At 50.9% G+C, this 23747-nt stretch overlaps 1 protein-coding gene across 1 annotated transcript; it reads left to right on the top strand.

Moving 5' to 3' along the window:
* The first annotated feature begins 501 nt into the window (after window positions 1-501).
* On the top strand, window positions 502-1101 carry LOC102007062 (S-phase kinase-associated protein 1-like). Its single transcript, XM_005392261.2, has 2 exons — window positions 502-672; window positions 781-1101. Exons 1-2 carry the CDS (start codon window positions 502-504, stop codon window positions 1099-1101), a joined length of 492 nt encoding a protein of 163 aa, XP_005392318.1.
* Window positions 1102-23747: the final 22646 nt, after the last annotated feature.

Genomic DNA, 23747 nt, shown 5'->3' with positions numbered 1-23747 from the left:
TCTCTGGCCAATCATGAGTCCACAAAGTAAACCGCTCTGATTTGATTGGCCTGAGTCGTGGGTCATGGGCTGCGCAGAATCGGGGGTGGCGCTGGCAGCTAAATACTATAAATAGGTGCTTGGCCCAGCCTGAGCTGTGGGGATATTCTGGAATGAGTCCTCCTTCTGGAACATGCAGCAAGGCTGTAAAAGAAATTGCCTATTTTAAAATAAACATCTGGAAAAAATAGCAACTTAATGGGTTCTGAATTGTATCTCTGTCAGTATTCAGGTTGAATATGGTACTAAAATTCTGTGAAATGTGCCCACTGGGGGCAAGTGGGCAAAGCATTCGAGGGACGCGTGTGCAATATTTCTGCGATCGCTCTGGAGCCTGCAGTTATAATACAATTGTCAATTTAAAAAGTGGGGGTTGGCAGCAACAGGCCCGTATTTCTGATTATACCTTTTCAAAGATGTGAAGAGAATTTCTAAAACTGCTCCGGAAGATGGCAGCAATGGATGCCTTCAGTGAAGTTGCCCAGTTCTGATGGAGAGGTATTTGAAGGTGCTGTGGACACTGCCAAACAACCTGTGACAATCAAGACCAGGTTGGAAGGTTTGGGAATGGATGGTGGAGGAGGTGATGACCCAGGTCCTCTCCCGAATGTTAATGCAGCAGTATTAAAGAAGGTCATTCAGGGGCTGGGGATTTAGCTCAGAGGCACAGCGCCTGCCTGGCAAGCGCAAGGTCATGAGTTCGATTCCTGGTACCGGAAGAAAACAAAACAAAACAAGAAGGTCATTCAGTGGTGTACCCACCTCAAGGGTGACCCTCCTCCTCCTGAGGATGATGAGAGCAAAGAAAAGCAAACAGATGATATCCCTGTTTGGGACCAAGAATTCCTGCAAGTGGACCCAGGAACCCTTTCTGAACTTATTCTGGCAGCAAACTACCTAGACATCAAAGGTTTGCTTGATGTTACATGCAAGACTGTTGCCAACAGGATCAAGGGGAAAACTCCTGAGAAGATTCGCAATACCGTTAATATCAAAAATGATTTCACTGAAGAGGAGGAAGCCCAGGTACGCAAGGAGAACCAGCGGTGTGAAGAGAAGTGAAATGTGCCTGACACTGTAACACTACAAGGACTGTTCCAAATACTACTTGCACTGCTCTGTTTATAATGGTTATGTTTTGTTTTGTTTTTTTGGTTTTTCTCTGGTACCAGGAATCGAACTCATGACCTTGCGCTTGCCAGGCAGGCGCTGTGCCGCTGAGCTAAATCCCCAGTTGTTATAATTGTTACTATTACACAAACAATACACTAATGCGGCAGCAGAACCATTGTATTAGCATAACATTGTCCTTATTGCATGCGTAGTTTGAGTTACAGATTCCAAACCAATGGCTGAATTTCTTCTAGTCTGAGCAAAAATTGCTCTTTTTCTTTACTCTGAGTAAAACGGAACTGTGGCTTCTCTGTGGGAAGTTGACATTTTGAGCTTTCCTTCTTTTTGTAAAGTGATTTCTGCGTAGTTTACTGTCCGGTTAAGTTTAGTGAGCTTTTAAAATTGGCATTGTAAATGAAACAACGTGCAAAAAGTTTTCTGAAATAGAATTACCAAAATATTATCTGTATTCAGAAGTTGGAAACTGGAAAAGGGCTACTTGAAGTAACTGTTCCAAGTGGGGTTGCTGAGGATGTGTTCCAGCCTCCTGGAGTCAAGCGGTATCACTGGTATAGATCAGTCTGTATGTAGCAGGGCTCCCTTCATTGGAAGTGAGGACTTGTTTTATTTGTTTTAAAATTTTTAATCTTCTCAGCTTTGAATATGCTGCCTAGAGACTCAGTAACTACCAGGTTTGTGGTTTGGGGGAGAAATGTAAGTAGACTGTTAGTTTTTCAGTTGAAGACAACACTTAATTTTTTTTTTAAAAAGTGGGAAACTCTCCCCCAATTTAATATTTGCAATCCTGTGAGGAAAAGTTTATTCTCATTTGGAAGATGAGGAAACTGAAGTTCAGAGAACTAAAAAAAAAAGTGCCTTGGTAGTAGCCATGCCCAATTCTAGCCCCAAAGTTGGATCTTCTAACCTCAGAGCTTTGATAACTTCCAGCTGTCTCAAGTTGCCTAGCAACTGTCCCTGGGCAATGGGCAACATCAGCCTGGTTCCCGGACCGGATGATGCGGACTGCTCAGAAGGGCGAAGGGTCCAGGGGTCGGAGGCATCTGGGAGCACAGAGGAAAGTTTCCGGGAGGAGAGGTGCTCCCTAGCTGCACCCCTTAGAGCCACATAGAGGACACGTGCCAGGGTGCGGAAGCGTCGGCTTTGCACGTCCAGGAACTAAGCGTGCTCCCTGGCTGGAATATAGAAGGGCAAAGAAGTGGATGAGATGAACAGGACGCAAACAGGAATCAAACAAACAAGGAACGGAAGCCACCGAAGTCCACAGTATTCAGAAAGGGCTGGGCAGAGCGCGGTCACAGGTTGGGTGGAGAGGTCGTGGAGGGCCGGCTGCTGTGGTAGTCTGCACCACAATGCGCAAGACAGAGACGCCAGTGGCCTGGGCTGGGGGCGCCGCAGAGATCGGAATCCTACCCCTCAGTGGCACGTGTCAGATGCTGGGGAGGAGGGGTGTTGGAGCTGGGCCCCGCGGGGTGCCCGGTTCCCGGTGCTGTAGAGCAGCTGTCGAGCCCATGTAAACATTTAAAGGAGGATAGAGCTTGGCTCTCCGTCAGCGTGTAAATAGTTGTCAAATCTTCCCTTTTGAAAGGACTGGTTCCCTGTGATTTGTATAGATTTTAGAGCTGAATGGAGGCCGCACACGCGGAGAACCAGGTCCCTCTGCACCAGGAATGGGCCAGGGTTCCAGACACCACGCTTTACGGGAGAAGGAATCCCCAAGGTGAAGGCGGGATGGGGCCAGAGCCCTCGAGGAAGGACGCACGAGCATGCTCCGCACGGGACACACATGTCCCTATGAGAATCGAAGAAATCTCAGAATAAAGATTTGACCCTCGGATGCTCTTAGGGTAGAATGCAGTTTGATTCTGATTCCTGCGTCCTTTTTCCAACTTCCAGGTACTTTAGCACTAAGCACCTTTTCTTCTGGGACTCTCCCCAACAGCTTAATCTTTTCTGAAATTAAACTTTGGGCACCAACCTCAGTAGAACAAGTGAAAAGGCTCAGCAGCAATGTCACCTGGTTTGATGCACTTACTCCCCTCTGAGACACTGGCCAGGATGAGAGGGACAGTGACACTGCTGCTGGCAGTGACGAGGGGCCTGGGGCTGGCGCCTGTGTGAGGGACGCTGGCTGGGCCGACTTTTCGGATGGAATTTGGCAGGACCTGCGCAAATTTAAAATAAGCTTGCACTGCAAACTGAGCGATCCCTTTTCAGGAATCACAGCGCAGAAATACACAGAAATACACGCTGAGCAAAGGTGGGGGACTTGGTGTGCGCTTTCATGTGGCTTCTGATACTTGAAAAAAATGACCTTCATTAACCGTAATTGGTTAAAAAGCGATTATACTTCCCAACAATGGAACACCATGTGGTTGTTTAAAAATTAGGCAGGGTGGCAGCACAAGCCTGTGAGCCCAGCGCTCTGGGAGGCAGGGGCAGGAGGATCACAAATTAGAGGCCAGCCTGTGCAACCGAGAGACAGCCTGTCTTAAAATAAAAAATAAAAAGAGCCGAAGATATAGCTGATCATGCCACTGTACTGCAGCAAAAAGAGAGAGAGAAAAAATCAGGCACCCCTAGCCAGGTGAGAGAGGGCTAGGTCTGTATGCACTGTGATGAGTCACGCAAACAGCACATAGTCCTGGTGTGAGGTGACAAGAAGGTCGCCTGTGTAGCTTTCCTCCCTCATCTACAACCAGTTTCAGCACATGCAACACAGGAGCTAATGCCAGCACAGGAGCGTCCTATGGCACACGCCTCAGCCCCATCTACTCTGCCCAGGTCCTCAAAAAGTGGGACCCGGATGGCTCCCCGGAAGACAGGGCCCCAGGTAAGCACTAGGGGGTGGGAAGGAGACCTGACTCTGGTTAGCGACACACGGCATCCCTTCCTTCACTACAGCGAATGCACTACGCTAACGTGGGTTGTAAATAGCAGTAGAAATTGGGTGTGGGGTACATGGGAACTCTGCGTACTTTCTGCAAATCAAAAACAGTTCTAACAAATAAGAGTCTATTAAAAATAAGGTCGAAGTTATGGTTGACTGTGAAGGTTGCTCAAGATGTTTGATGGAGCAAAAACAGCGATCCCATTTCTGTAAACAGTTGGGTAAGTGTGGATAGAGATCGAAAAGATGCTTGTCTCCCCCCGTACATGTTATCATAAGGGTTTGGCATAAAACAGCTTGTCGTGGGGAATCTTTTGTACTTCTATACAATTTTGAATTTTCTACTATACATTCCCAAGACTTTCACAATGCAAAGTTTTTTGGTTGTTTGTTTGTTTGTTTGCCTTTGAGACAGAGTCTCGTTATGCAGTTCAGGCTGGCCTTGAGCTCACTTTGTAGCCCAGGCTGATCTCTAACTTGCAACGATCCTCCTGCCTCAGCCTCCTGAGTGCTGGGATTACAGGCGTGCGCCACCACGCCCGGCTCTCACAATGCAAAGTTACAATAAAAATATCACACACACAACACACGTGCATACACAGAGCAAAAGTAGCTCCCTGAGTGGCAGCAGGAGGCAAACAAAGTCTTACCATCTGGGTCAACATCATTTTGCCTAAGCAGGTCTTGTGTTGACTTCCCTTGATTCACAACGTGGGACAACAATGTGGGAAAACTATAATCACCTGTAGGTTTCTGAACACCTGGAGCTGGTATTATTTCCAGAAAGTTAGATTTTGTTTGTTTGTTGTTTATTTGTTTGAAGCAGGGTCTCACTATGTAGTGCAGACCAGTTCTCAGCTCACTTTGTAGCCCAGGCTAGCCTCAAACTTTCGATCCTCCTGCCTCAGCTTCCTGAGTGCTGGGATTACAGGTGTCGCCAGCATGTCTAGCCTAAAAAGTTTGATTTTGATCAGCATCTGTGGACTCCATTCCTCTCCTGAGTGGTTTGCCTTGTGGTGACTGCCATATCCTGCGCTGAGTTGGGAAGGATTCCCATACATGTCCTCACCTGTCCTCAAAAGAATCCTTCCAAGTAGGTTATGTCATCACCACATGAGGGACCCAGAGAGGGAAGGTCACTTGTCACCCAGGTAGTAAACAAAGGTCCCAGCTCAGTCGAGAGGTGTTAGCCCTAGGTGCCCAAGCCACTTGTCCCCAAAGCTTCAAGTCAAGGCTGCCACTAGGGCAGCAGCTAGCCAGAGGCCTTTGACATATGTCATGTGATTATTTCTGGTCCCAAGTCCCCCCCTGAAAACAAGGTTGCAGCTCAACAAGATGGTTCCAATGAGCTTGACTCTCTGCTGCCGCTGTTTATATTTCCGGTGGAATATTTCAGCCCCATAACCAGGTGCATGTGGAATCTTGCTAACAATCAAAAAGTCCCTGGGTTCGTGAGACACAACATATGGTTGGCTAAGGCTGCTCCGTATGGAAAGTATATGTTCGTCATCAGTGTTTACATTTTCCTATTTATTTTACCAGAAATCCCTTCAAAATAAAAATCAACCGGGTTGCCTGGAGCCCTTTCTGATGTGGTGGGGTACGCTGAACACGATTCACTCTTGGAGGACGAGGAGCAGCGAGACAGAAGCCGTGCTGGGGTGGGTGGACAGGTGGCTGCTGGGAGGGCCGGGGACCTTTCTCCTGTGTGACCCGATGCCTGGGAGAGGGGATCCTGGGACCAAGAGAAAGCTGAGTGGAGCCAAAGACAGCCGAGTGGAGCAGACTGGCTGTCAAACCCCGAGAAGTTCTTTCGGAAGCACGCTGTGGGCCTCACTTACACTCTGCCTTTTACCTCCTCTTCTTCCTCCTCCTCTTCTCCTTCTTCCTCCTCCTCTTCCTCTTCTCCTTGTTTGTGGTACTGAGCACATAGTCTAGGGCTTTCACACTGAGTTACGTCCCCAGCACCTGTATGATGATGATGGTGATGATGATTTTGAGACAGGGTCTCTCTCAGCCACTAAATTGTCCACATGGGGCTTCGACCTGTGATCCTTCTGCCTCAGCCTCCCAGAGCACTAGGATGACTGTGTGCCACTTGTGGCTTATCTTTTACCTATCTGCCGAGGCAGGGAGTGAGGCCACGCTGTCCTTTGCAGCCCCCTTGCGTGTCAGAGGGTGGGATTTGTGGTAGGTGGAAAATTTCCGCACTGTGACACTTGCCTCTCGGGGTGCCTTTGATGGCTGAGGATGTCTTGTGGGACAGCAGTCTTTTCTCGGCTTTCCGGTGGGACAGCATCACTGGTACCCAGTGCCCTCTCCTTCCTGGGTTCCTATAAAGTGTCACACGACTCCAGCGCACAGGACCGGAAGCTTATTTCCTTGCTTGCCCTTTCTGACAAAGACCTAAATGCACATGAAACACATTTCTGGGAGGTGTTTTCTTTCGTGGTTTTTTTTTTTTTCTTCTTCCACTTTTTTTGTTCGACTTCATCTGGTGCAAAGGTTTCTCCCAGAGAAGTAATTTGGGGCATTGTGGCATTTCCTTTCTTAATTAATCCCAACTGGGGCCGGGCTAGAGAAGGCACCGGCGGGTGACCGCCTCATCTCCGCGCAGCCTCTTCCTGCTCCATCTGTAAACACTAGCCAGGCCCCGCTCGGCGGCCGGTTCTGGTTTGAATTAAGGCCCCGCTCAGGAGCAACCCAGCTGTGCCTTCCTGTAAGCTCTGTCCGTTTTCCAAAGCTTGTTAACATGCTAATATAAAAGGAAATAGGACAAACTTCAAGGAATTTACAACTGGTCTTAAACTTCAAAGACTAAAGCTTCATCTCTGCAACACACACACACACACACACACACACACACACACCACCCGTGTCCCTCCATCCCTCCCCGCCTTAGACACAGCCTGACACAAAACAAAATAATAATAATGAAAAAAAAAAAAAAACCAACAAAAAAACTCAACCCAAACTAATAAAAGTTCCTTCAGCAAACCAGGGATGGCTCTGTCACTTTGAAATGCTGTGGCCACAATCCCTGATGCTGCAGGCCTGGTTACAACACGAGGCTTAGGCTTTTGCCGATTGTGAAATCCGGGCAACATGAGCGGGCCTGATGGGAGACGGGATAAGTTACTTCTCGAGCCTCCTTGAGAGAGAGACTCTGACCTGGCCTGAAAGGTCGGCTTCCCTGTTCTCCTGCGTGGTAAAGCTGGCCAGGTGCTTTGGGTGCCAAGGGAGGGCCCGCCTCTCTTCATGCCCCCTCCTGCCCCCTCCGCTGGCCAGCCCGGCCCGGACAAGGCTGAGCACATCCGCTGAGTGCTGACGACAGGGGCTTGTGATGAACGCAGGAGGGAGAAGCCGGGGCACGTTCCCCAGCACGGGTGAATCATCTCCACAACCGTCTCTTGGAGATTTCGACAACAAATAGAAAAAGCACAATGTAAAAAAAATGTTCCGTTTAATGTTTTCCTTTCTCCGGCGCACATCAGCGGGTCACACTTGGCCTGGCGGGGTGTGGATGCCAAAACTCAGTTCAAAGATTCTCATTGACTTCCTCTGGGCCTTTCCAAGTTGGAACTCAAGTCATGACACTGCAGATCCCATTCCCCGTGAGGTTAACGGCTGAGGCCCGGGGGTCCTCATTGCGCTGGACCTCCTTAGCTAGTGACGGCGGGCAGAATTCACAGCAAATTTGGTGCCGCTTAGGTCATCCAGGAATCCCCGCTTGGCAATTGCCGTCATAGCTCCAGTGGGAAAGCTCCGGGGAGGCACCAGGTCCCTCTGGGCAGGAGGGGGTGACCAGCGCGCTGCAGGGTGCTCAGCCGCCACCCACAGGGCGCCAGTAGCCTCCCACCCACCTCGTGACAACAGGAAACATTTCCCAGTCCCGCAGGCTGTCCCCTGGGAGCAGGGGTGACAAAATCCATTTCCAAAATGCAGGAGGCCCAGTTAACTTTTAATTTCAGATGAGCACAGACTAATTTTTATAGTATAACTTATGCATGACCTGGAACATACTTATAATGACTTTTTAATTCAATTTAAATCCAACTGGACACTCCCCAGTGTCATTTGCTAATTGTGACGCTCATTCTCCGCTGAAGACCAAATTTTCCCCCCGTATTATCCCAGAAAAGCCGTTTGAACTCCTCTAGTCTCCTTTCTTCCGTGCCTGTCCCTGTCTCACTACCGGGGCACCCGCTGAGACCGAGGGCGGGACACGCAGCCCCCGCCGCGCCGCGGACCTTCCGCACCGGGCTAGCGAAGCGCAGGCTTCCCGGCTCTTGACCAATCAGAGAACCCGTCCCTCCTAGCACAGGGATTGGCACCGGAGCAGAGCCAATGGGAAGCATTGTGACCGAAGCAGAGCCAATGGGAAGCAACATGGGTCTTGCTGGGACTTTTGTCGCGCTCCTGCCCCTCCAAGAGCCTGGGGCTAAGGTGAGCGGTTGGGGTGAGCAAAGCCGAGCGGCGGGGTGAGCAGAGAGGTCCGCCGTGTCTTCCCTCTTTACCTGCGTTGATTAGCGCTGAGGTTTCTGCCGCTGGCCGACTGTCCCCTTGCTGTCCTCTTGTGTATCGTGGTCTCACGCTCAGCGTTCAGCTGCTGCCCGCATTTCCTTGCTGTTGCTGCTGTCACCTCCTCCACGGAACCGGTGTCTCCAAGTCAGAGGAGGCCAGCTCCCTTCTTCCAGCAGCGATCCGGGCTCCCGGGGAGCTTGGCTTGTAATTAACAGGTTAGGGAGTGGACAGATACACAGTTGGACGGAGAAAAGAACTGTGTATGGGAGGCAAAGAAAATAAACGCTATCCTCGCTATTTCTCCTTAGGCTTTGCTTTGTTGTGTTTTGTTTTGAGACCGGGTCTCCCGTGTCACCAGGCTTAAGCAACCCTCCTGCCTCAGTCTCCTGAGCACCTGGGAGTCCAGGCCTGCACCACTGTGCCCGGCTTGAAATGCTTTTAATGAATGATGCCTGTGGACACTCCCTCTTTTCTCTATCCTGCTGCTTCTTCCTACCCAGGAGCCATTACCCCTTGCTCAGTGATGCGGGGCTGGGTCCCACCAAGCGCAGTTCGTACCCCAGGGCCTTTGCTCCTCCAGTACCTCTGGCTGGCACACCATTGCAGCATCAGGTCTCCGCTGCAGTGCCGCCTCCCTGGGAGACGTCCCTGTTCCTCTAATGTCCCCTGCTGACATCCTCACAGCGACGGTCACTGTCCTAAAGTACCTACCTGCTTGCGAACCCTGTGGAGACAGGATCCCGATCCTCCCTCTTTCCCTGCCATGTGACCAACCCCTGGAAGTGCTATTAACACAGAATGGATGAGTCGTGTACACACCCGGCTGTGCGGCCCACACTGGGTCCCTGCAGCAGAGCGGCCACGTCTTACTGTTTTAAACTGTGGGGTCCAGCTCAGTGCCTGACAGCCGGCGAGGCGAGTGTGGGTGCTGAAGGAAGGAACGAACGAGGAAGGCTGGGCAGTGGGAAGGTCGCTGGAGCACCACCACTCAGCCTCCCTAGCACATCAGCCTCTGCCTAAGTGCCCTCCTGTCCCAGCAGGCAGATGGAGGCAGACAGACGGGATGGAGCGTTGGGCCTGCTATTCTCTGACACAAGGCTTCCCAGAGTTGGCCTATGAGGTTGGGGGAGGTCCCAGTGCCTCCCTCTGGGGTGATACATGCGGTAACTGAAGCAAAACACAGCACACTTGTAGAGCTGTCCAGCCACACTGGCCGCGGGGTTGGATTTATGCATCTTTTCTATGTACCTACGTCCACCTTCCTATCAGTTCAGAGAGAGAAGTCTCCAGAGTTCCACAGCAAATCCTGGAGAGGAGCGGCCCCTGCCTGCCTGGTCTCCCCTCTCTGGCTTCTGCCCCAAGCAAACCCCTCGGGACTTTTTTCCCTGGGTGGGCACATTTTATTTTAAGCAGAAGAAAATGACAGAGTCGCTCAGGCACCGAGCTGTTTTTCACACCGTTCAGCCTCTGACAGGCTGTTAGAGAAGTTGGGAGGGCAGGTGCTGCTGTGAGACTTTTGTTATTCGGTGCTAATTAGAAGCAAGCTGAGCGGAGAGGGTGTGGCTTCCACAGCGGCCCATTGTCTCCCCTGGAACCCAAGCAAATCCCGGGCCTGCTCTCCTCGCTTCCTCACACTGCGTCTCTTGCAAAATATTTTGTTTTGTGCTTAAGCGATTAAACTTACCTGCTCAATCAAATAGCATAGCTGTGTTACAATTATTAGGAGGTCCACTTAGAAAAATTTCTGTGGCTGTATTCAAAGTCACTTGTTTGCTCTTTCTGTAGCAGTGGCAGAGATGGTGCCCAGGGAAGGTGGCTTTGACCCCAGCAAAGCACAGTAAGGAGTTTCCGGGGGAAGGGCTTCACGGAGAGGCTCGGAGAGGCCATGGGGGCTGTGACGCACGCTGGCGTGCTTGCTGCAAGCGACACCTGCATCCTGGCAAAGCACCGCGAAGTCAGACATGGCCGCATCTCAGTGAAAGCCCCCAGCAGCCTGGGAGCGCCCCGTTTCTATAGAGGAGGAAAGTGGAGCAACGGCAGGGAAGTGGCGGTTCCGGGTTTTGGGCTGAGACGCCGGGCCACCGAGCTCTGGGAGCATTATTGTTGCCCCCCGTAGAGGAGAAGAAGCTGGGACTTGGGAGGAGGGTTCCGTCCTGTGGGAGGCCACGTGGTGGGCAGGAATGGAGGCTGGGAAGGAAGAGGCAGGGGGACCAGGAGGCCAGGGGGTGGTGAGGGAGTCCTAGCCGGGAGGCCTGGCTCCCTCTGCCAGCTGGGTGACCTCAGGCTCATGACTTAACCTCCCTGTGCCCCCATTTTCTCGTCTGTAAGGCGAGGATGGTACCTGTTTCTGCCTCATGCAGCGCGTTGAGGACTGCCCTTGGCCCCAGGATGCCCCTGTGCTCACTCCCCGCGGCCTCCCTGGGTTGTCCTGCTTTGGCTCCTCCAGCACAGAACCAGCTGGTGGGAGCTGAGTTCCTCAAGAGCCCGATGGCGCACACTGCTCTGCCCCGCGTCCTGAGCGCAGTGCCCTCAACACCCAAGGGCTCCATATCCTCCAGGCACCGCCCCCAGGGTAGAAAATTGTGTTTGCGCTGAAAGACCTTCCCCCGTGTCATTATTCCCTAAACAATGTGGTGTAACGACTACGGCTATTTACCCGGCGCTCACACTGCACCAGGTGTGACAAGACGTCAAGTCTACAGAAGGGCGTGTGCAGGTCCTACGCAAACACGACATCATTTTACTCATGCATCCTGGCACCTTGGTGTCCACACGGTCCTGGAACCTGTCCCCTACAGTATGAGAGAAGGCTGTGCTGGACTCCAGTGCTTTGCTCGGTTTACCGGGAAGGGAACATGTCCCCACCAGGGTCCTGAGAAGTCTGCAGCTGGGTGGAGATTCGGGAAGAGATCTAGTTCAGCGTCCTCTGTGTGCCAGGCAGGGGCTGTGGTCCTTCCCCATGTCTCGAGAAAGCCAGTGAATTAACCAAGAAAGATGGAGGGTGGACTTTGTTTTTGTTCAAGCTGGGTGTGGCAGAGCCGCGACTGGAGTAACCCAGGAACACCCACTGTGTGCCAGGAAGTTACCATGGCACCAGGGGCCACGTCAGAAACTCGGGACTTCGTCTCCACCCCGAGGCCCGGAAGAGGGGCTCCGCGGGGTCACAGCGCTTGGTAGGGCCACAGGCATAATACAGAACATCCGCAGCCAAGGACTCGCTCCTCCTGCCAAGTTATCCGTTATCTGAAACCCACACTGCGAGGCGGCCTGCGTTTTCGTTTGCTGACCCTGGCTACTGCGTGGAGTGCCCACAGGCACCCAGACAAGGGCTCAGATGGTCAGGCTCCTCGGCCTCTGCTTCTGCACCCTGACGTTGGCTGGGACAGTTGGCTGGGACTGCTGACCATGCAAAGGAGCAGCCTCCCTGTCCCGCTCGGCCATGTCCAGGCTCGGGCGCTGAGGGTGACAGAAGCACTTTTGATGTCACAGAAGAGAATAGAGGACTGGCAGCTACATGCAGGACGTCATGACTGAGTTCTAGGCTCCAAGGAGAAGGAAAAACGCCAGCAGCAGGGCTGCCAGGACCAGCGAGGATGTGGTGCCTGAGTTCAGGTTCTGCTGCTCTCCTCTGTACTGCAGGGGCTCCCCAGTGGTCACCTGCCTGTCATTCCCTGTTTAGGCACCAGCTCTCCAATCCCAGGATTCAGAGCGGTGGACTGCTGGCCAATCAGCATAGTCCATTGCCTGGACTGCAGCAATTGGTCTAGGGATGGCACGTGACCTATGTGAGTTTAAGCTACCCCAATGAACGGCAGCCTTGGGCTGTGGCTAGGGCTACTGGGCTCTCCTGGGCTTTTTTGCCTCTGTGTACAGAAACCTTACCACAGCAGATTAGCTAAGAAGTGTTTATTTTTTTCTCACTTGTCACTGGAAGGTGGCAGTCCAGACCTGTGGAGCTGCATAAAAACATCATCAAGACCCAGGTTTCTATCGGTTCCTAGTTCTCCCTGGCTAGCAGGGAGCCCTTATCCTCTTGGTTACGACATAGTCGCCATACTTTCAGGCACTGTATCTACTATATTCTTGGCAAGAGGAATGGGAAGAGAGAAGGGAAAAGACATTTGTTAGCTGAGTCTATCACCCTGCCTCCTCTTTTTGAAATGAGGGTCTTTCTGTGTAGCCCAGGCTGCAGTGCATGCTTCTCCTGCCTCAGCCTCCCATGTAGCTGAAATTAGAGCCACATACTATTGCAGCCGGTTATCCCCTGCCCTTTTTTGTCTTTCTGAGACAGGGTCTCACTATGCAGTGCAGGCTGGCCTTGAACTCACTTTGTAGCCCAGGCTGGCCTCAAACTCACACCAATCCTCCTGCCTCAGCCTGTCGAGTGCTAGGATTACAGGTGCATGCCACCATGCCTGGTTCTAGTTATCCCTTTTCAATTAAAAAAAAAAATGTTTGTCTGTAGCCCCACCCTAGAGATGGCCCCTTATGTCTTACTGATCACAACAAGGCCACGTGGAACCCTAATTGTGAGTCTGGGGAGAGGAGGTACTTTATTTAATACTTATATTCATTCTGTAATTTTTATTTTTGTTAGTACATGTTTTCAGTGCGTAATGCTTACATTCACCGAGGGGTGTTGGTTCGCGTACATACCCATGTCACTTCTTTCTACATCTTCTTTCGTCTGCCCTGATTGTTGTTGAAAGTAGAACCAGAGATGTATTTGCAAAGAGGAATGGAAACTGATACTTGGGAGACAGTTTGGAAGTGAAGTAGGGGTTCAGCCTGGGCCTCTGCAGGGGGAGAGTCTGAAGGAGACCAAAGAGCCCAGGCAGGCTGATGCCCCCAGTCAGTCCACAGCCATTCCCACATCTCCTGCGCTCGTTTAGAATTTCAGGAACTCTGCCCTATCCTTACACAATTCTGATACCCAGCCATACAAATGACTGATTCATCTTTCTCAGGTAAGTGCATTTAGTTTTCTTGATAAAACCTTCTTTATCAATATTGGTAAACCCGTATCAGTGCCTATCAATAGAAGATAGTCATAAAAATCAACCTCAAATATTGTTAAAACAATATTTAGCACTCTGGGATGCTGAAGCAGGAGGAGTGCAAATTTTGGCCTAGCTGGGTAATGTAGTGACTCAGCGGGACCCTGTGTCAAAATAATAAAAGTGCTGGAGCTTTAGTTCAGTGTGAAGGTCTTGAGTTCAAGTCCTAGCACAGAGCAGGGTGGGGAATGAATACTGGTCATCCCTGTACCTTCTGCAAATGCACCTGTCAAAGTGGTGGCACCTTCTGCTCCCGATGAAGGTGGCCGGAGAGGAGGTGGGAGAAATGAGCCCACCCTGCAGACCGTGGGGAGCTTCTGAACAGAAGTACTTGTGGGGTTATAAAGGAAGAGCATTCCTGCCTCATCCACTGCCCGCTGAGGCTCAGGAGGTTACAGGGTCTGAGATAGGAATGGGACTCAGGGGCCTGGGACTTCCATGAGGAGGGTTTCTGGGGTTCTAGGGGGTGCTGTGGGCTCCTTCTAGAGATTCTTTCTAGGCTCGCATTCTGAACAAAGAATTGGTCAAGACACTCACTACAGGTAGCCAGGTTTTACATTTATTAGAAGTAGGAAAACGAGGATGTCATCCAGATGACAGAGCAGATCACTGAAAGACCCTATGGTGGCTGCAAGGTTGATGGTGGCCACCATCACTTTTTGTATCCTCTGTTCTGACATCAGATCTGGGGCACCCTATCAAAAACCTGCTTGATTTCCTGCCAGAAGAACTGAAGAGCGCATTCTCTGATTGGTCCCGGGTGCAGGGCTTGGGCGCATGTGCGCTGGGTCTCTGTGATTGACAGGTCACACCCGCTTTCCCAGCTGTCTGGCCACGCCCTGACCTCCTGCCTCAGATGCACACTCATGAAATGTCCGGGCAGGAGGAAGAGTGGGACAGCAGTGCTGCTCGGTCTGGTGTGCTGTGGACCCTGAGCTCATTGCCTTGTAGCATAACTGACCAGTCCTTAGACAGCTCACTGTCTCCCGGCTCCAGAGACCCCAGGGATCCAGGAGTTGCACCTGGCTGTCCAGACCCAGATGCAGATTGGCAGGGCCGGGCAGGAAGACGCCAAAGACAGATGGCCAGGGACGGGTGCGGGGAGGTAGAGGAACTTGGGGTCTGGCTGCCTACAAGATTTGAGGGTCTGTGAATCACCACAAGGACGCTAAGTAACTATAGGGAGGGCTCCCTTGGCCCCGAGAGTCCCTGCCAACCCCCAGAAAGCAAGATGCAAGCCCCAAGAGGCCCAGGCAGGATGGCTTCCTGGAGAGATGGCCATGCCGTCCTTCGGAGAAAAGCAGCTGCACTGCCACTGACCCTGTCCAAGACAAGCTGAGGGTCAGGGCGGGGCCGGCTGGCTGGGTGTCAAGGCGACAGGTCCCGTCACAGGACATCTGGCCTCCCCCACCTGCCCTGAGTCTATTTCATCTACCAGCAGGCAGGTTAATTGTTGGGGTGGGGAAGGGTGGAAACTCAGAACAAGGGAGGAACTCTCTTCCCTTTGGTCACAGCTTCCGCCACGACCTGGAGCAGGGCAGGCGGGGGGAGTAGGCAGCCAAGTTGGGGCTGTGTGCCCTTAAAGCATCCTTTGCACAAATGGGTCGTGGCTGGACCAGGTGCTGCCCACTTCATTCCTCTGCACCCCGGGTAAGCGATATTCATCCGGGGAGAAGTTCCCATCCCTCCCTTTGTCCCCATGACCAACACTTCATGCTCTCAGTTCTTTGTCTCAAAAATACCCAATGATCATCTCATTTTATGAAAGAGAAAATCAAGGTTCAGAGTGGTTAGCTCACTTACCCAAGTCACACAGCTAAAGACAGAACTGAAATTCCAAGCCAGAGCCCCACATGGAGCAGAATGCAGCCCTCTCCCCCATCTCCTTCCGGGGCACTGTTCACAGAAGGATTCTGTGTGCTCTGGTCTCCACGTGCCTGTGGGTGTGGAGGGACTTCCCTGCTCCCTGCGCCTCTGTTTGCTTTTCTTCATGATCATCGTTGCAAGCAGTTACATATTTATTCATTCACTGACACTGAACATTTTAAAACTTTTTAATTGGCACATAATAACTGTCCAGGTGTGAGGCACAGGGTGACACTTCAATCATGTGTTCTGGGATAATTGGTATATCCATCTCCTTATTTATCATTTCTTCATTATGGAGACATTGAAAATTTCTCTCCTAACTTTTTTTTTTCAGTAATGGGGATGGAACCCAGGGCCTTCACACTGAGCTACATCTCCAAACCCTTTTTATTATTTTGTTAAAGAAAAGGTCTTGCTAAGTCATTAAGTTTCCCCATCTGGAACCAAACTTGGGATCCTCCTGCTTCAGCCTTGTAAAGTGCTGGCATTATAAGCATGAGTCATCATGCCCAGCCCTCTACTAACAATTTCAAAACATGTAATTAATTCTCAGCCACAATGCCCCTCCTGTGTGGTTGCCCCTCCTGTCCAGTCACACCCTGTGCCCATGAGACATCCCCTGTCCATCTCCCCCGCCGCTCATGCATAGCTCTTTTACTGCCTGTCTCCCCAAGAACCATCTACGATACCACACCACCCCGTCCCCAGCCCTGAGCCCACCCCCCACACGGCACAGTGAAGATGCTCAAAGCAATGTCACCGGAGGAGGGAGGGGCCTGCTGGCCACACTGCGTGGAAAGTGCTTTGTGATGACAAAATGCCGTGCACACATCAGGGGCCGGATTCACTTGTCAACTTTCTTCATGCCAGCAGGCTGAGGTGGGTCCTCTCTGGCTGTCCCTCGGGCAGGTGGTGTCTCTGCGGTCACACCCACAAGCCTCATTCAGGACCATGTTTTCCTTGGAAACTTCTCCCAGATGGGGTTCCACCAGCCCCGACCCTAACTGCATGCACCAGGAATCACGCTCTGCATGGCCAGCTGTCCCAGTACCCCCGAGACTAAGAGGTTTCAGTGCAAGACTGAGACACTCCCAGGGGGACCAGGACAGCTGGTCACTTTACTAATGTGGTTACTACCCGTGGAAGTGTGTAGGGGGGGGTGGTTGAGGGGCTTACTTACCTCGTAAGTGTAACAAAAGGGCCAGGACTGGGTGGTGGCTCTATGAGATTGTCAGGGACTTGAGGTCCTCAGATGTGTGGTGTCCATCCTACAAGTCACCTCCTGGTCCTCAAATAGCAGCAGCAGCTCCAGTCATCATATCCACATTCTAAGCAGGGGCATCCCAGTGAGGTGGAAAGTCAAAGAAGGCAAGGTAGTATAACAGAAAATGGCACCCCCAGCCAGTACACTGCAGTTTCTTAGTTGCCCGGGTAATAGTTCCTGTTGCAGTTCCAGTTGCTCCTGTCTCTTAGAAACAGCTGGTCACTGCATAGCTGGTCACTACGGTGCACATTGTATAAACCAAGCCCCAACTGACAAGTCATTCTGCCTCTGTACTTCCTACTTACATATTCCACAAAAGCCATGGGCCACCAGAGATCTGGGCTTCATATGCTGGGAATGATCCTGATCAATGTCCATCAACATAAATAAATCTGTCTCCAAATCCTGGATGCTGTTTTGGTGTTTCTGCTTGCTGCTGCAGTACCTACTGAATTAGATCCCTTCAAAGGGCTTCCCTAGAGTTTCTATCCTCAGCTCATGACCATCCCTAGCTGCAAGGGAAGCTAGGCAATAGAACTGTTTAGCATGATTCCTTGTTGTCCTGATTAAAATGTGGTTATGTTGGCTTGAAGAAAAACCACCTATATATGTATCTGGTGAGAAGGACTGGATTCTTCTCGGCTTGCCTGGAACTTTCCCAGTGTTAGTCCTGCAAGTTCCACAGCCTGGGAAACTCCTCAGTTCCCAGCAACCAGGGCAGCAGTTGGTCCACCGGTCACCCCATGGGCAAGCATCCTGGGTCTCCCCACCCCAGCTTCTCTCAGCTCAGCAGGTGCAGACCCTGGGAACACTAGCTGGCATTCTGCTCATTCCCTCGACAGCAAAGTGCACATCAAACATCAGACAGCCCGGGGGACGTGGTAAAAGTGACTTCACTGCAGCGCAGGTGCTGGATATGGCCATGTGGCTGTGATGATTTGATAGACAACTGCAAGGCCGAGGAGGCTGTACCTCAGCTGGATATGAAGCTGAGCTCCAGATTTTCTCTGCGTAGTTCTATGGGGGGCGGGTCATCTCTCAGGTTCACTTAGTTGTGTGTGTGTGTGTTAAATCCCAGAACTCTGACTTGCAATGTTGATTAAAATGACATGAGGTGGAGCTTTAGCGACATCTGCAGAGATGGAGTAGAGAGGACCCATCTCTGGAGGGCATGGATTCTGATAACCAAGCACCAACTCCCCCAGGGGCAGAAAAAAACCTCTTGTGGAGGCAGGGATAGAGGATTCCATAATCTCAACCTTAATAAGGTGAAGAGGAAGAGGAAGAGGAAGTGGAAGAAAAGGGGGAGGAAGAGGAAGAAGAGCAGGAAGAAGGAAAGGAGGGAAAGAAGAGGTAGAAATAGAACACAGATAGTCCAAGCCTCAGTTTCCTTCATTGGAAATTGGAAATAATAATAAATCTTGAGGTTGTAGCAAAGATCAGTGGATGTGATGTCTGTAAAATGCTTAGCATTCTATGCAGCACATGCAAAGTGTTAACTAAATCTAGTTCCTAGTACAACTTCTTGAGCTTCAACAAAAGTGGGACATCAGTCACCTTCCACATAAGGTGGTGATGGAATCCAAGCCAATGTCTTTGGGGGAGAGGGGAGGCTCAGTGCTGGGGACAGGGTGGTGTGGCATCATAGATGGTTCTTGGGGAGCCAGGCAGTGGGTAGAGAGGGCCTGGTACCTGCCAGCCCCCGATATGTCATCACTGCCACTCAGGCAGAGGCGAGGGTACTCCTGCAGGTTGGTGCCTGCGTGTGGGGCCTGGGGAAGTCTTCTGAAGCAGCAGAAACAAACCATGGAGCAGGGCCTGTGGTTCTTCCAGGTGAGGCAGATCAGGGTGACGTCTGGGAGCTCCTGGCTCCAGCTCCTGGCCTTGAGCCCTGCAGGATCCAGCTTCCCATCAGACCCGCCTGTGGCCCCAGGGTGGCTTTGCCCTGCAGATCCCTCCTCAACGGCAAGGGAAGCCCAGGCCAGTGTGCACGCTGCCCTGGGTGGTCTCCTGGTGCGGGTGACGACTCCACAGCCCCCAGCCCCCTTGACATCTGCCTTCTGTAGCGCACATGTTGTCACCACTTGACACTTACACAAGCCAGAAGCAGCCTGGCCCACACTCATCGCCATAATAAACACATGCGGTGGTTTCGAGAGCTGAGCTATCCCATCCATCAATCCAGCACGATGCCCCGGAGCCCCCGTGGGGAGGCGAAACTTCAAAGGACTGGGCTCCAGCCAGGTGTGTGCCTCGGTGGTGCTGTGTCCCCTGGACAGCAGGAGACAGTGGAGGTGACAGTGGAGGTGAGCTGTGGAGTCTGTGTGGGTGTGCACGTCAGTGTGTGCATGTGCAAACACACGTATATACATGCTTTGTATGCTTAGGATATATGTGTTTGAGTGTGTGCGTGTGTGGGTGTATATATGTAGGTGTGTATGTATATGTGCACATCCGTATATACATGCACACATGCTTACACGTGTTTACTATGCATAGCTGCATACATATGAGTGTAGTTGTGTGTGTGTTTGTGCCAATTTGTATATCCTTGTGCATGTGTGTGCATGCAAATCCATTTGATCAAAAGTTCAAAATTCAAACACCCAAGGGGCTGCAAGTTTATGTAAATGTGAAAATGTAACGGGGTCAACGGAGCCTGATGCTGTTTTTCCAATTTCAGGACACACACAACAGAGTGGGGGTGAGGACAAGCGGGCCCCTCTGGAGGGGAGGCTGCAGTGTGTCCCCTCACTGACCGTGTGTCCCAGGGCAGACTCCGTATTACCAGATATTCCCGTTTCCAAAAGAAATCGGAAAGCTGGAGTTTTATGCCTTGATGTATAAGAACCTATTGATTCACTGAAAATTTAAAAATATCTTCTAGATCAAATAAAACTTACGCAAGGCCAGAATTTGGCCTGTAGATATGCAGTGTGCCAAAGATGTAGATGCTTCCCTCGGGGGCAGGGGTGCCTGCTTCCCCACAGGGGCCTTCAGGGTTGGGTGGTGCTGGAGGAGCGCCTGCTCCTGCGGGTGGAGAGAGCAGGCCAGGGATGCTGCTGAGCTCCCTTCCACGTCACCCAGGACAGCCCCTCCCCCACGATCAAGAGGCACGCGGCTCGGAGTGCCAGTCCTGAGAAATACTGAGCTGGAACCCTCCTGGGACGGCTTGAGAAGCCCAACTCCAGGCTGCTGAAAGTCCAGGCTCAGAAGAGTCAGGGGGATGACGAGTTCACAATCCCATTCAAAGGGATTAGCTTCTGTCCAAGCGGCCTCTCCCTGTGCACCTTCCCTACAGGCCTGAAATCACCAAGCCTCCTGCAGCCCCGTGAGAGTGTTTTGGTCCGGTTCCACGGGTGACAGTGCTGGGTGGGACAGAGTTAAGTAGAGCAGGACTCTGAGCCCCCGTCCCCCTTCTGTCTGTCTGTCTGTCTGTCTCCATCTGTCACTCGCACACACAAAGGTGAACTGGCAGGCCCTGGGTATAACTTGTGCAGCCTGACTCCTGAGCCACCCCCTTAATGACAGGGCTGCAAAGTAAGAAAAAGATGCCCTGCAATTACTCGGTTTGTGCACACATCTGAGAATTTAAACCGACTGCTTTCTCTGCCTGGGACACACGTCTCCTGGAAACCTCCCACTGGTCTTTGGCCTCCTTGCAGGGAAGCTTCTGGGGACCCGTCCCCCTGCTCCTTTAGAGACTGCATGTGTTTGTGTGTCAGACGTCCAGCGTGGGGTCCCCACACAGCCAGGGTGCCCCATCACAGAGCAGTTCTCCGTCCCTGCGACGGCTTCGGTTTCCGTCCTGGTAGTTTATGAGCGTCTGTCACTGCTGCGCTCGGCCCTGGCACACAGGAAGCACTGACTAAGTGTGCGTTGACTGAGCAGATCAGTGCGTGGACGGGCGTTTCCTGGCTTCCCAGGAGCACGTTTCTGAAATCCACCATGCACTCTCAAGTCCTTTTGATGAGCCAGGTGCTGTCCTAAGTACTTGTACTAACTTGTTTAAATTAATCCTTCCAACAATCCCACGGGGTGGGTATTATTACTCTCCTAGCTCATCCTTAGTAATTCACTTTCTCAAGCAAAGAGAAGCTGAGGAACTTGTGCAGGTTGCACAGCTAGTGCGCAGCAGGGACTTCTCCAGGGGCTGTCGCACTGGTTTGCCGCACCTCGGGAAACAGGGCTGAGTTTTGTGCTCTTCCTAATTCTCTGGGTCTTCTGATAAAGGCTCAGTGAGTTTTTATTACGTGACTCAGGCCAAGCTTAGGCACCAGAAAACTACTTTACTGAACACACGCAGTGTGGCAGTCACTGAATTAGTTCAAGTGGTTATGGTTTTGTAGGGGTTTTGTCATTTGTATTTCTTAGATATGTACCTCTTTATGTCCAGTTAGCATATTTGACTTCTACTTATTTATTAGCAATTATTATTTTATATATTAAGGGTCTATCCATGCATTTGTCACTTCTTACATATTTCCCCATATTTCCTAAATTTATTATTTCTCAAATTGCATACTGTATATATATATATGGAAAATTTTTTTTGAGACAGGGTCTCACTATGCAGTTCAGGCTGGCCTTGAACTCACTATGTAACCAAGGCTGGTCTCGAACTCAGATCAATCCTGCCTCAGCCTCCCAAGTGCTAAGATTACAGGAGTGCACCACCATGCCCAGCTAAATTGTTTGTATTTTATTTGACATTCAGAATCTAAGTTTTCAGTAAATTGTTGCTTATTTTTTCAATCTTCAGCACTGTGCTTCAAAAAACTTCCTGTACCCAAGATTATAAAATATTCATCATATCTAGTTTTATACTCCCCTTAGTTTCATTATTTAATTTATTTACCTGCTTACTTACCTTTCTCACCTTTGGTCCCTAAGAAATAAATTTTAACATATGGTGCGATGCAGGGATATCTCGCTCTCATTTTTTTTCCCTTTACTAGCTCTACTTTTTCAACCTCAGCAAAAACTCATTGCTTTGGTTAAAATAGGGAGCCATGCATTTTTGCAGAGTCTACTTAAACTGATCAGGTGATAAATCAACTTATCTTTACTTACCTAAGATACACATTTAATCAGTGGACTTGGTCATGTTAGACTCTGGATTTTGGAACGATAAGATGTTTTTAGGCATTTATGTGGAGGGGATGCAATTATGCCAGATACCCATTTCACAGCCACTCTTGTAGCAAGGCCCTGCCTTGTTCCACCTTCCTGGTTAAATTACCGTTTTATTCAGATGACCAGTGGGGACCCTTGACACATATCAGTTAAAATACCACGATGCCCATTCTGGTGATCCCTGTGGTAGAGCTGAAATTGATTGATAATTTCTGATGTTGGCACTTGTTGGGGTAAAGGGCCAAGTGATTTGAGCACACAGAGGGATGATAAGGTGGAGATGTTGGGGGGCTCTCTGGGAACCCATGGAGCTGGACACCAGTCACTGTGCTGTGGACTTAATACCCACCCTATAGATCAAAACTACCTCATGAGGTAGAAACTATTATGAAGCCCATTTCACAGAGAAGGCCACTGAGGCACGAGGTGAAGCAGCCTGCTCACGGTCAGACGTGGTAAACACAGACCTGGGCCAATTGTTTGTCTACTTCCTGGTCTTACAGAGTTCACAGCAAGAGCTTTCAGGGCCTACTTATTCCCACCCAGCTATTCCCTGTGTAGAAATGGATCCTAAGGAGAGAGCTAGGGCTGGGTAAACAGGTGTAGGACCAGAGTGTTTATCACAGGGTTGTTTTTAGCAGTGAAAAATCAGAATTAACCTAAAATTCCATCCGCAGGAAATTAGTGAATTCTGTAATAGCATTTGCATATCCAGGACTATCATGCAGCTTTAATGATGTATAAAACAAATATACTTCTTTGGTATATATTACTCCAAATACATTGCTGCACGTACAAAGCAGATTATAGGTTATGACAGGTGCATGGTACAGTGCCATTTTTGTTATTTTAAAAGATACAAAATTTAGAAAAAATAGAGGTTAGAGCTGAGTTTGTCAACCTGGGCACTGCAGACACTTCGGCTGGGATGAAGTCACGGGGTGTGTCTGGCTCGGGGTGTTCAGCAGCCTCTCTGAACTTTACCCACTAGTAGCCAGCAACATTTCCACAACCAACTGGGTGTGGTGGTGCACACCTGTAACCCCAGCACTTGGGAGGCTGAGGCAGAAGGATCTCCATGAGTTCGAAGGCAGCTTGTGCTACATTGTGAGTTCAAGACCAGCCTGAACTGCATAGCAAGACCCTGTCTCAAAACAAACCCCAAATCAAAAAACAAATAACAACAACAACAACAAAACAAATAACAACAACTACAACAACAACAAAAAACATTTCCACAACCAGAGGCTCCAGTGTGACAACCAGAAATGTCTCCAGTTGTTTCCAGAGGTCCCTGGGTCAGGGGAATATTACCCAGCAGAGAACAATGGATCACCTCTCCTTCCATCCCCCTCTTCCAGTTTCTGCTCAGAAGTCACTGCTCCCGGAGAGGCCATCCAGCCCACCCTGCACCGCGCCCTTGCACCGTGCCAGCCTCCCCCTTGTGTTGGCTCTGTTGGAAGCGCCACTCTGACGCCCCAGTGCAGCCCATTCTCTGTTTCATCTCCCACACTGGACTGGGTGCTCCTGAGGGGAGGCGCTTGGTCTGCTTCCCTTCTGTGCATCACAGCAGGTTCCTGCAAAAAAGCTGCACTGAGTGGGCAGACACCGTGGGGCAGAGCTGGCGGCCCCAGCTCCCACTGAGCAGAAGGCTTTGTGCAGGGACTTGGACAGATGCGCGCAGGCACCCTCCCGGCACCCTGAGGACAGGGCTCTGGCACTGCTCTGTGTTCTAAGGGAGAAATCTGAGACCCGAAGCTGACCTCGCTGGCCAAGGTCACATCTTTGCCGATGGCTGAGCTCCATCTGCGGGGCGGAATCACACTGTGTGGGCACG

This window comes from Chinchilla lanigera, unplaced genomic scaffold (genome assembly GCF_000276665.1).
Source record: "Chinchilla lanigera isolate Chin_1 unplaced genomic scaffold, ChiLan1.0 scaffold00044, whole genome shotgun sequence".
Lineage (NCBI taxonomy): Eukaryota > Metazoa > Chordata > Mammalia > Rodentia > Chinchillidae > Chinchilla > Chinchilla lanigera.
Note: the sequence above shows the minus strand (reverse complement) of the source record. Positions and strands in the feature narration are given on the sequence as shown.